Consider the following 13,431-nt stretch of genomic DNA (forward strand, 5'->3'; position numbering starts at 1 on the left):
TTCCTTAAAGATGGAGGCTCAGATAGCAGCCGCTGCCAAGTCCGCGTTTTTTCATCTTAGGCGGGCAAGGCAGTTGGCCCCCTTTTTGGAACGCGACGACCTAGCAACAGTGATCCATGCCACGGTCACCTCGAGGTTAGACTACTGTAATGCCCTCTACATGGGGCTGCCCCTGTCCCGAACTCGGAAATTGCAGCTGGTGCAGAATGCCGCGGCCCGGCTGTTATTGGGGCTCCCAAAGTGGGAACACATTCAGCCGGGTCTTCGGACCCTGCACTGGCTTCCAGTAATATACCGAGTCCGGTACAAGGTGCTGGTTATCACCTTTAAAGCCCTATATGGCTTGGGACCTGTCTACCTGAAGGACCGTCTTTCCCCGCACGTTCCCCAGAGAGTACTGAGGTCGGGAACACAAAATCTCCTTACTATCCCTGGGCCGAAGGAAGCCCGTTTGAAATCCACCAGAGAAAGGGCTTTCTCTGTTATGGCCCCTACATGGTGGAATCAGCTGCTGGAAGAGGTGAGGGCCCTGCGGGACCTTGTACAGTTCCGCAGGGCCTGTAAGACGACCCTCTTCCGGCTAGCCTATACCTAGCTTGAGAATTTTAATGTAACTTGCCGGATTTCTTTTATATACAATTGAAATATTTATTAATAATTTATTGATAACCATGGTTTTATCTGTTTTTATCTGTTTTAAATGTTGATCCCTTTATATGTTAAATACTGTAATTTTGTTGGATCTATCATTGGGAGCCGCCCTGAGCCACTTGTGGGAAGGGCGGGATATAAATCCCAAATAAATAAATAAATAAATAAATATACAACAAACTCTATATGCTGAGTCCCTTGTGCTGGCCTAGTCTTGTCCGGGAACTGTATCATCCCTAGAATACGCACAGGAAGGTTCTTTGTTTCAAACCAGCCCTGTCTCCTCATGCCAAACTCTCCCTAGGAATTAATTGTTGATATCATCAAGGAAAAGATCATGTTCAAAGTGTTAGCATTCCACTTGCGGGGAGATTTTACCACTGTTCAAGATTGACCTTGAATCATATTGAAATCTGGCATACAAGCCATAAATTTATCTATTTAAATTTCTGACCACCCTTCCCGAAGACCGGGCTCAGGGTGGTTCACAGCAAATTGCATTTCAAAACCAGTTATAACGAAGTTAAATAACACTAAAACATATCAGATTCCCTAAAAACAAGATGGTGTTAAGCCCAGGTGTTCATGCTATCTCACAGGGGAGTGAGAGACAGTGGCGACTTCCGCCCAGTTCTGAAACAGAAAGCCTTCTACATGCAAAGTCCTTGGCTCCACCATAAAACATTAGCACTCGTTGGTCTTAAAGGTGCTTTCTTTGTATCTCTCCCATGGGATCCAGGGAACTGGGCAAAGGAAGCTCTGGCTCTTTCCTTCCTTTCCCCGGGACCAGGAGGGGGAAGAGCCTCAGCCAACAGAAGGAAGAGAGGCTTGGCTCAGTAGTTCTGCTGTACAATTGAGAGAGACTGGCAAATCAAGCTCTCCCTCCCCCCTTCCTCCCCAAGGGAGGAGCCTCAGCCAACAGAAGGAAGAGAGGCTTGGCTCAGTAGCTCTGCTGTGCAATTGAGAGAGACTGGCAAATCAAGCTCTCCCTCCCCCCTTCCTCCCCAAGGGAGTAGCCTCAGCCAACAGAAGGAAGAGAGGCTTAGCTCAGTAGCTCCGCTGTGCAATTGAAAGAGACTGGCAAATCAAGCTCTCCCTCCCCCCTTCCTCCCCAAGGGAGGAGCTTCAGTCAATTGAGAAAATAGAAGTTTTGCTCTGTAGCTCCTGTGCAATTGAGCAAGCCTTGCAAAGCAAGCTGTGATGCAGAAGAGAGGGAGGGAGAAGAACGAGGGAGAAGGAAGCAGATGACAGCCAGTTAGCTCAGGGGCCTGATAGCAGCCCTCTGAGGGCCTGATTCGGCCCCCGGGCCACATGTTTGACACCCCTGCTTTAAAGCATCAAAGAGAGAGAGAGAAGCAGTGTTCTATTACTCCGTCTTCCATAACTGTTCCTCTAAAAGGGGCAAGGGAGTACCCGAAACACTGTGGCAGTAATAGAGATTTAAGATTATTTTTATTACTGGCTCTTTGCCATTCTCCTCCCCCCCTTCCCAGCAAGAAGAACAGTGTGGCATTGGAACCCAAGAGAAAAAAAGGAAGAGAAAATGGATGGCAGTATCCCAGTGCCTCATATGTTAGATGTTTGACTGAAGTATTTAGCACATTGTAAAAGATGGGAGCTGATTCACAAGAGACTTTTAAAACCACACAGAGGATCAGAGGCTGTTCCCAACAGCCGATCCAATCAGCAAACAGAATACTTTCCACTGAGGCCCGAAGAAGAAATGTTAAAATCAGAAAGGACTTCTGCCAACTTACTGGGTTGCCATCGATGCCTGGTGGTCCTCGTTCCCCAAAATCACCAGGGAAGCCCTAAGGAAAGGGAGAAGAGGGGAAAAACACTTTGGTTACAAAGTAGGACAAGACATGGCGAATCAGGAGCTAAGGAAAAACTGCTTAAATTGCCAGTTGATTTGTTCATTTAGATACTTATACCCCACTTTCCTCCCCTATGTAGACCCAAAGTAGCTTACAACATCATTCTCCCCTCCCCCCTCCATCCTCATAACAACCTATGAGGTAGATCAGGCCGAGAGAGTGAGGGAATAACTAGATCAAGGTCACCCAGGGAGCTTTCACAGCAAAGTAAAGATTCAAACCAGGTTCTTTCAAATCCTCATCCAGCATTATAGCTATAAAACTTTGATGGCTCCTGTTCTAGTTTGTTCAGCGTACGAAGATAAAAAGTCAAAACAAAGAATTAATCGTGTCCGCAAGTTAGCTTCATCCAATCACAAAAAGTTACTAAAATATAACAGATAACAAAATGCAAACATCCAATAACAGAGGGCATCTTCAGCAGGGGCAGCTGCCGAAGACTGACCCTCCTCCATGCCAGCACCTCATTGTAGATTTCCTTCCCCTGATCAGGGCTTTTTTTTTGTAGAAAAGGCCCAGGAGGAACTCATTTGCATATTAGGTCACACCCCCTGGCACCCCCCATTATTCCACACAGGGCTTTTTGTGTAGGAAAAACACCCAGCAGGAACTCATTTGCACATTAGGCCACATCCCCTGGTGCCAAGCCAGCTGGAACTGCGTTCCTGTGCGTTCCTGCTATATATATATATATATATATATATATATATATATATATATATATATATATATATATATATATATATATATATATATATAAAAACCCTGCCCCTGACAGATAGGCCTCTGCGTGGAATTACATATGGGGCAGAGATGTAACTTTTCGCCCTTGCATTGTTTCCTAGCAAAATCAGCTGTTTTTATTTCCCACACACATCCAGGGAAACTTGTATTTTTCTCCAGCATAGGTTAAAATGCTGTACAGCTGATGGGTGGGAAAACATGCAAGAAGAAAATTTCAAGAGCTCTCCTTCCCTGCACCCGTCTTCATTTGAGGCAAGTAGTGTGTAGCTCTACTCTAAATTATTACCTTTTGGCAGCATGTTATAAACTCCCCCCCCCCTAGAATTTGGGGGGTATATACTTTTGCCTGTTTCTGACTTGACTTTTATAAAATGGATTTTTAGTTGTGGTGAACCGATAGAGTTTTAACATTTTAATATTTTGTTTGATTTGTGCCCAGCCTTCCAGATCCTGTGGCTGAACAGTGGAGTAGGGATATATTTTTAATAACTACATAGCAACTAAAACATTTTCTTGCCAAGCCACAATGGCCACAGAAGAAGATGACTACAGATTTATACCCCGCCCTTCTCTCTGAATCAGAGACTCAGAGCGGCTTACAATCTCCTGTATCTTCTTCCCCCACAGCAGACACCCTGTGAGGTGGGTGGGGCTGCGAGGGCTCTCACAGCAGCTGCCCTTTCAAGGAAAACCTCTGCCAGAGCTATGGCTGGCCCAAGGCCATTCCAGCAGCTGCAAGTGGAGGATTGGGGAATCAAACTCGGTTCTCCCAGATAAGAGTCCGCACACTTAACCACTACACCAAACTGGGAAGAAAGCTTTCATGCCAAGCCATTGCCTTAAAACCCTTAGTTGGATCTGGGACCTGCAAGATTGAATATTACAACAGTATCTCTGAGAATGAATAAAGCGCTTTTCCGTTATGATTTTAAAAACTTTAAAAAAAAAACCCACTGTCTGGGACTGCATTTTTTGGACTGTTCTTGTACTATATGCTGGACCAGTCACGGTTCCTGTAAGTCAGATCCTGTTCCCGCTGGCAAAGAAGCTAGGCTTGCTTCTGCTCATCAAGGGAGCTTTTCTTCAGGAAAGTCGGCATGGAAAGAACGCTTCCCCCTGTGTTTGCATAAGACCGACAGGGAAGAATGTTGCATCTTCGAGCTGCGAGGGAAGAATGTCACAGCTCTTGGCAATTTCAGCCGGCAGGCAAGCATTTGTTTGTTTGACCTCACTGGACTCTGAATATTTTACAGATTGCATATCCTCCCATATTTTGCAGTGGACAGAGACATGCACATGACATTCCTGGTTTTTTTTTTTTTTAATATGAAGGATCTTTACATGAGGCCCACAATCACACACTGATGTATTCATTCACTCTGCCATAGCTTGCCCTGTACTGATTTAAAAACAAAAAGGGTGCACTTGTTTGGGTGGTTAACAATATATTCCAAAAAAAACAGCAGAGTTCTGCAATGCCGCCAACCATTCAAAACAGACCTCAGCAGCTCCACAATGGTCAATAATAGGCTGTACGCATGATGCCTCTGTGTCCATGCGCAGGCACATGTGCATACAAGCATAAGAACATAAGAGAAGACATGATGGACTGAGCCAATGGCCCATCCAGTCCAACACTCTGTGTCACATAAGAACATAAGAGAAGCCACGTTGGATCAGGCCAGTGGCCCATCCAGTCTAACACTCTGTGTCACACAGTGGCTAAAAAAACCAGGCACCATCAGGAGGTCCATCAGTGGGGCCAGGACACTAGAAGCCCTCCCACTGTTGCCCCCCCCAAGCACAAAGAATACAGAGCATCACTGCCCCAAACAGAGAGTTCCATCTATACTCTGTGGCTAATAGCCACTGATGGACCTCTGCTCCTTATGTTTATCCAGTCCCCTCTAGAAATAAGGTCAAGGATCCCAGACTTCCTGGTTCAAATCAAGTACTCTTGGTTTGATTTTCCTCTCTCCCTTGTACGAACCAAACTTGGACCACTCGTTTTCATTTTCTGCTTCTTCAAACAAAATATTTCCCACGCTGTGTATAAATAGGTATATACATATAGCCTGCATTTTCCATTGAGACAATGTATACTATATATATAAATTAGATAGGGAATGTGCAAGAAATGGATTAATGCCAGTTCCAAAAATGGGTAGGCCCAAAAGTGTTCACGTTGACAATGAATGAAGCAAAAGGGAAAGGGGGGGAAATGGATAATTCTCCTATTCCTCCTAGACAAGAGGCAGCTATCGCCGCCACTTTAGAGAACGGGTAGGAAGATGAAGCCTGTTAACTAAAGCAACAAGCGCTGAAAACATTTGAATAAGGCAACCCCACAGGGCAAAACACAGAGACAAAGACCTTCCATTGAACATCCCAGGGAAAGAGGGTCTCTGTTGTAGTATGTGTATCTACAAAACTCAGTCTTCATGTTCACAAAAAGTACATGGTGAAGCCTGCCTGGAATTGTACCTCTTTAGAAAACAGGGGAAAAGATCCTTTGTCTGAATTAGGGTTGCTGGGTCTAACTCAGAAAATATCTGGGGACTTTAGGGGTGGAGCTTGGAGACTTTCTAATTCTCTAAAATAAATTTTTAAAAAATATAGCAGTGTAGTTCCCCTGAATACAGTCTTCCTTTTTTCATCCCCTATCAGCTGCATGTCCACTAAATGAAAGTGAACACACACACAAACCAGTCAAAACAAACACAGTTAGCAAGCACACATTTTGATTCCCCACTCCTCCACTTGCACCTGCTGGAATGGCCTTGGGTCAACCATAGCTCTGGCAGAGGTTTTCCTTGATAGGGCAGCTGCTGTGAGAGTCCTCTCAGCCCCACCCACCTCACAAGGTGTCTGTTGTGGGGAAGGAAGATAAAGGAGATTGTGAGCTGCTCTGAGACTCTGAGATTTGGAGTGGAGGGTGGGATATAAATCCAATATCATCATCATCTTCTTCTTCTTCTTTTTGTGATCTCAGTAGGGCAATTTACTCACAGGAGTTGTTGAATGTAACCAACTGCTGTATATTCAAACGAGTTCTTCAGACTAACACAGGGAAATCAAAGGTTTAGTCTACTCTACTCTCTATTTTACTTTGAAAACAACTTCTGAACGAAATATAAAACAAATGGAGGGACTGTGCTGGTTTCCCTTCCTTTCTAACAGCTTCACAGCTCACTGCAAACAGCCACCTTGTTCTGCCTACTCATTCTGCCTCCATTCAGCCTGGCTCCTACAAGATTTAAAGGTACACACACCTTCCAAAAAGCAAGCAGTGTCCAAACTTCTTCCAGTCTTCCATGGTGGCTACTGGGGTGGGCCTTCCCCCCACCAGCCAGCTGGCTGATGCTTGGAGGAGCCTGCAAAACCAGGGGATCCCCCGCTGAGACCTGGGGACTGGCAAGCTTAGTCTGAATGCTCTCACACATTTTACAAGAAACAAAAATAGGGCTGCCCGGTCTGTGTTGGGAAATACTTGGAGACTTTGGGGGAGGATTCAGGAGAGGGTGGAGTTTGGGGAGGGGAGGGGCTTTTGAAATCCACTTTCCAAAGCAGCCATTTTCTCCAGGGGAGCTAATCCCTGTCAGCTGGAGATCAGTTGGGAAAGTGGGAGATCTCCAGGCCCCACCTGGAGGCTGGCAACCCTAAAGCCTCCCAGCTGCAGAAAAGTGATACAACAAGGAGTAAAAAACAACATCAGGGAAAACCTGGCATGGTACTTGTCAAGGTACCAGAAATCTGATCTCCTGGTACAGTCTCAGGAATCAGTGCGAGGACTTCCTGGTTCGGGAAGTCACAATGATATTGCTTGTTAATGTTCACAGAAGCAGTAAATGAACAAGATGCATATTGGCACCAGATACATTTAATTTTTTTCCACCAACGGCTGATCCACATGGTGCATATTCAAACACGAATAATTTTGGTGCTTTCATGATTGACGGCACTGTATTATGGAATTTGAGAAGGGACATGAAGAGTTAGTACTGAGCCCTGAGAAATTATTATTATTCACTGGATGTGTATTATTATTATTATTAATTATTATTATTATTATTCATTGGACTTGTTTAATCGCCAAAGCCAGGTTCTGGGCTATGTACAACAGATAAAACAATACAAAATCAATAAAATTTCTATTAAGACATTTCAAGAAGTTGAGCCAATAAAACTCTACAAACCTGTGATGGCATCCCAGACAATGATTGGGTTCTGACCACTCCACAAGACTTTCCCTAATTATTCAGGTATGCAAAATCCAGAAGGACAAATTCAAACTGCTAGTGAGGCTTTTGCATGAGAATGTTCTCAGGCACATACTCATCTGGATCCTCATCAGGAAAGTTTTCAGTCCTTGCATACCCAGTCACATAATTACCATAATTTTACCGAGGTCGGTAAAACGAGTCCCCAGCTTGCTGGGGTGAAAGTGTGGATGACTGGGGAAGGCAATGGCAAACCACCCCATAAAAAGTCTGCCGTGAAAGCAACGTCACCCCCGAGTCGAAAAATGACTGGTGCTTGCTCAGGGGACTACCTTTACCTTTATACCCAGTTACATAATTACCCAGTTACAAGCTCTTTCTGGAACACTCCTGCTCATGGAGAATGCAGCAATTTTGTAGAACCAGGTATGAGTTTACCACCTCCGGTTCACACAGTCCCCATATTAAAGCTCAGTCACCCAAGTCAATAATACAACCTTAAATCACATGGTGGCTGATTTGCAGTGTGCAGCTTAACTGATGGAGGCCATCATCTTTGGTTAAGTTTTTATCATGGAGATTGGAGTTGGCTATCAGAAACAAATCATTCTGAACAAAAACACCCTTCGGTCTGTTTGTAAATTCTGACCTGACAGATGCTGTTTTACGGGAAGAAAAACAGGCTTGCAAAAATCCAAAGCAATGCACTGAACGAGCCATCCCCAGCAGCCAAAGATCCCCATTTATGGAGCTATTGGGAAACTGTTCTTTCAAAAATTTCTGGCAACCTCTCTTTTCGTCCATAAGTTGATCTTGAAGCCAATGGTGTAAGTATGCTGTCATTTTTAGGTTGCTCTTGAAGCCAATATGTAAGTACGCTGCCATTTTTAAGCATGTGGCACTTGACTTACACCATCCAACTGTCTGCTCTCATTGACAGTGGCTCTCCAAGGCCTCTGGCACAGCAAGATCCTTCCCGTTCTTGACTACCTGAGATTCTTTAACTGGTGAGGCCAGAGATGAAACCTGAGATCTTCTGGATGCATGCATGTTCTCTACCACCAAGCCATGGCCCCTCATACAGTAGGTCATAAAAAGACCCTCAGAAGTACCAAAAGATACTTGGCCCTTTGTTTTATACCATGATGCCTCAAAAGTTCAGCACCATATAAAACCGGGAGATTCGTTTTAGCCCCTAAAGTCTTAAAGAATGGGATGAACTTGTCTCCCTAAACAATAAATTCGGAATTGCAGGATATGTTGGACCGACTGCTCATCTTTCAGTCTAGAAGATTGAATCTCTTTTTTATCTCGGCTTGGCTTCGCGAACGAAGATTTAAGAAGGGTGCAATAGTCCACGTTTGGTGCAGGCTCGCTGGTGGCTGACAAGACCAATGTGGGACAGGCAGGTCCGGCCACAGCGGCTGCAGGGAAAAGTCTGATTTAGGGTTGGTCCTGTAGCAGTGCGATTCTTCCTCAATCTCCTTTTGTCCTCAAGACCAGCTATGCGTGTGTTCTCAAACGAAGAGACAGCCTGGTGGATGGTGTGCCTCCATGCTTTGCGATCTGAGGCTAGGTCAAACCACTGGTGATGGTTGATGTGACAGGTGCTAAGGGATTTCTTCAAGGAGTCCTTGTACCTCTTCTTTGGTGCCCCTCTATTTCGATGGCCGGTGGAGAGTTCGCCATACAGGGCAATCTTGGGAAGGCGGTGGTTTTCCATCCTAGAAATATGCCCTGCCCAGCGCAGCTGCGTCTTCAACAGCAGTGCCTCGATGCTGGTAACCTCTGCCCACTTGAGGACTTCAGTGTTGGTCACAAAGTCACTCCAGTGGATGTTGAGGATGGTGCGAAGGCAGCGCTGATGAAAGCGCTCAAGGAGTCGCAGGTGATGACGGTATAAAACCCACGATTCGGAGCCATAGATGAGGGTTGTCATCACAACCGCTTTGTAAACATTGATCTTTGTGCCTTTTTTCAGATGCTTGTTGCTCCACACTCTTTTGTGCAGTCGGCCAAATGCACGGTTTGCCTTTGCCAGCCTGTTGTCAATCTCCTTGTCGATCTTGGCATCTGAGGAGATGATGCACCCCAGGTAGCTGAACTGCTGGACTGTCTTCAGAACTGATTCACCCACAGTGATGCAGGGAGGGTGATAATCTTCCTGGGGTGCAGGCTGGTGGAGAACTTCTGTCTTCTTCAGACTAACTTCTAGGCCGAATAGCTTGGCAGCCTCTGCAAAGCAGGACGTCATATGCTGCAGAGCTGATACCGAGTGGGAGACGAGTGCAGCATCATCAGCAAACAGTAGCTCTCGGATGAGTTTTTCCATTGTCTTGGAGTGTGCCTTTAGTCGCCTCAGGTTGAACAGGCTGCCATCGGTGCGATAGCGGATGTAGACACCATCGTCCTCATCTAGATCTACTGCGGCTCTTTGGAGCATCATGCTAAAGAAGATCGTAAAGAGAGTTGGCGCGAGAACGCAGCCTTGCTTTACACCTGTGCCTATTGGGAAGGGCTCCGAGAGGTCGTTGCAGTGTCTGACTTGGCCTCGCTGGTCTTCGTGTAGCTGGATGATCATGCTGAGGAACCTTGGGGGACATCCTAAACGTTCCAAGATTTGCCACAGGCCTTTCCTGCTAACGGTATCGAAAGCTTTGGTAAGGTCGACAAAAGTCACATACAGACCCTTGTTCTGTTCCCTGCATTTCTCTTGGAGCTGCCTGAGAACAAATACCATGTCGGTGGTGCTCCTGTTAGCTCTGAAGCCGCACTGGCTCTCTGGGAGGAGTTCTTCTGCAATGGTGGGCACCAGTCTGTTCAGGAGTATTCTGGCAAGGATTTTGCCTGCGATGGAGAGCAGGGTTATCCCCCGGTAGTTGGAGCAGTCTGACTTTTCCCCTTTGTTCTTGTATAGGGTGATGATGATTGCATCGCGAAAGTCCTGTGGTAATTTGCCTTGTTCCCAGCAGGTGACAAGTACTTTGTGAAGTGAGCTATGTAGTACTGTGCCCCCATGCTTCCAGATCTCTGGTGGGATTCCATCAACTCCTGCTGCCTTGCCACTTTTCAGTTGCTTGATGGCTTTAACAGTCTCTTCTAGGGTGGGGATCTCATCCAACTCTGTTTTCACCGGTTGAAGTGGGGTGAGGTGGATTGCTGAATCTTGAACTACGCGGTTGGCACTGAAGAGAACCTGAAAATACTCCGACCACCGGTTCAGTATGGATGCCTTGTCTGTGAGGAGCACTTGGCCATCTGCACTATGCAAGGGACTCTGAGCCTGATATGATGGACCATATACTGCCTTCAGGGCTTCGTAGAACCCTCTTAAATCACCAGTGTCTGCACACAGCTGGGTTCTCTCTGCAAGCTTGGTCCACCACTCGTTCTGAATGTCTCGAAGCTTGCGCTGGAGGTTGCTACATGCAGCGCGAAAGGTTGCTTTTTTCCCAGGACAGGAGGGCTGAGCAAGATGTGCTTGGTAGGCAGATCTCTTTTTTGCCAGTAATTCTTGGATCTCTTGATTGTTCTCATCAAACCAGTCCTTGTTCTTCCTTGTGGAGAACCCGAGGACTTCTTCAGAGATCTGCAGGACGGTAGTTTTTAGGTGTTCCCAGAGTGCTTCTGGAGAAGGGTCTGTGGGGCAACTGAGGTCCTCAATTCTTGACTGGAGTTTTGCCTGGAAGGCAGCTTTAACTTCGGCTGACTGGAGGCTGCCAACCTGAAACTTCCTCCGAGGGATACCTCCTCTCCTGGGTGTGGGTTTAAAGTGAAGACGGAGATTGCAGCGTACAAGACGATGATCCGTATGACATTCTGCGCTGGGCATTACTCGGGTGTGTAAGACATCTCGAAGGTCTCTCTGGCGCACCAGAATGTAGTCGATAAGGTGCCAATGCTTGGACCGTGGGTGCATCCAGGTTGTCTTCAGACTGTTCTTCTGCTGGAAGATAGTGTTGGTGATGGTGAGCTGGTGCTCCATGCAGAATTCTAGTAGAAGGCGCCCGTTGTCATTGCAGTTGCCAATGCCGTGTTTGCCAAGTACTCCTTTCCAGGCTTCCGAGTCTTTACCTACTCTGGCATTGAAGTCGCCAAGGATGATCACCTTGTCCTCTGTAGGGGTCTTCCGTACGAGGTTGCGTAGATCAGCATAGAACTTGTTCTTTTCTGCAGGATCTGCTTGAAGGGTTGGGGCATACACACTGAAGAGTGTTGCATGCTGCTTGTTTTGAAGTGGGAGGCGCATGGACATGATGCGATCTGAGTGACCTGTTGGAAGGTTTTCGAGTTTGGAGGCAATGGAGTTCCTGACCATGAAGCCAACGCCAGAAAGGCGGCTCTCAGCCTTTGACTTACCCGACCAGTAGAGGGTATAACCAGCACCGTGTTCTTGAAGACTACCTTCCTCAGGGAAACGGACCTCACTGAGAGCTGCTATGTCGATATTCAACCTGAGAAGTTCGTGGGCAACTAGAGCAGAGCGTCGTTCAGGGCGACCACTGCCTACTGTGTCAAGCATGGTTCTGATGTTCCAACACGCAAGCTTTAGTCTTTGCACACTTTGTGAGGCAGGTGCATGCCTTTTCTTTGTTGTTATTTTTCGACCGCAAGTAAGGATGCCCGTTGACCGCGGCTAGCCAACTGGGGTGGGGGAGACGAGCTTTGTTTAGGCCACCTTTTCTAGGCCCCTCTCCGTGTGGAGCAAGCAGTGCTGTCCCTAGATAAGGCTGCTTGGTCGTTCAGGGTGCTGCCGAAAGATGCTTTCGTCTCCGGGTTAGCATCAGGCGACCAATATCCTGAACCGCCTACATGCAGGATCGGGACTGCGGCTTCCAGTGGCACCTTCCACCTGCCGTTTCGCCCCTTGCCTATCGCTGCAGGACTTGATGCGTTGTGGGTTGTGTGTGTGGATATGCCCTTCAGGCCTGCGCAGAGGAATTTTTTAGGTGAAGCGCAGTGTGCGCGGTACTGGCTCCACCCTTTCACCTGGGGGTCATCTGCCATGGCCCAGTAAGCCGGGACGACGGCAGTGAGTCCTCCAGGTGGTAGGTGTTACATTAACGAGCTCTATCTGCCCGGGTTTGATGTTAGAGTTTTCCTTCTCTTAGGCTGACGAGGTTGGTGGGCCCAGCCTGCCCATCCAGTTATACCGCCGGACAATTCGGTCGCACCATGACGTAGCAAACTCTGTGAAAACAGGGGGGACCAGCGAGAAGGTGTTGCTACGGATGCAGTAATGCAGGAGAGGCCATTGCAGTGACCATCTGCCAGGCATAGCCAGACAGTGACCACGCGGCGTTCACTACACCGGGAGAGGAGAGGCTATGTATTGCGCATGCACTTTCCCTGGGGGGGGTAGGATTCCCAGAGGGAGCCCACCCCCACCCCAGATTGAATGTGATCTTGCCAACTAACACTCCCAGACAGCAGTGACACTGAACCGGCTTAACTTTGCAGTCCTTGATCCACTTCCATTTTATCACAGTTAATACCTAACTGATCTGTTTTACAGACATTCCCCCATGCTACAAACATGTCAATCCCGTTTGTGCAGGACAGAACAAAACACAGTTATGTCATTGGCTTGGAACAGAAAAGAATATTTGCTTTCACAGGCAAAGAAAGGATTTTTTTTAAAAAAAATTCCCGCACTCCAGAATATTTCTAATATAAACAATTAAACAGGAAAAGGAAAACACATAGCCTTATTTACCCCCTCACTTGTGATGTATGAATATTAATCACCAGTTTAAAATAAAAAGGGCCCTTTCAACTTTCAAACGAGGAGGAAAGGGACTCTGCCTCAGCGGTTGCAGGGTCGGCTGGTGGTATCCCCTCTTAAAAGGGACCTCAGAGCCAAGCTACATGTTACAGAAGACACAGATCCAACTCACGGGTGCAGACACCATTTTAGGGAAAATTGCAGTCGTTTAAAA

General features: G+C 46.8%; 1 protein-coding gene across 1 annotated transcript in view; it reads right to left on the bottom strand.

Moving 5' to 3' along the window:
* Positions 1–13,431, bottom strand: part of LOC132580027 (collagen alpha-1(XXVII) chain-like) — a 406,754-nt gene that overhangs the window by 248,614 nt on the left and 144,709 nt on the right. Inside the window, 1 exon segment of the mRNA XM_060250632.1 lies at positions 2,409–2,462. Within this exon segment, the coding sequence (XP_060106615.1) occupies positions 2,409–2,462 (54 nt within the window).

This window comes from Heteronotia binoei, chromosome 12 (genome assembly GCF_032191835.1).
Source record: "Heteronotia binoei isolate CCM8104 ecotype False Entrance Well chromosome 12, APGP_CSIRO_Hbin_v1, whole genome shotgun sequence".
Taxonomy (NCBI): domain Eukaryota; kingdom Metazoa; phylum Chordata; class Lepidosauria; order Squamata; family Gekkonidae; genus Heteronotia; species Heteronotia binoei.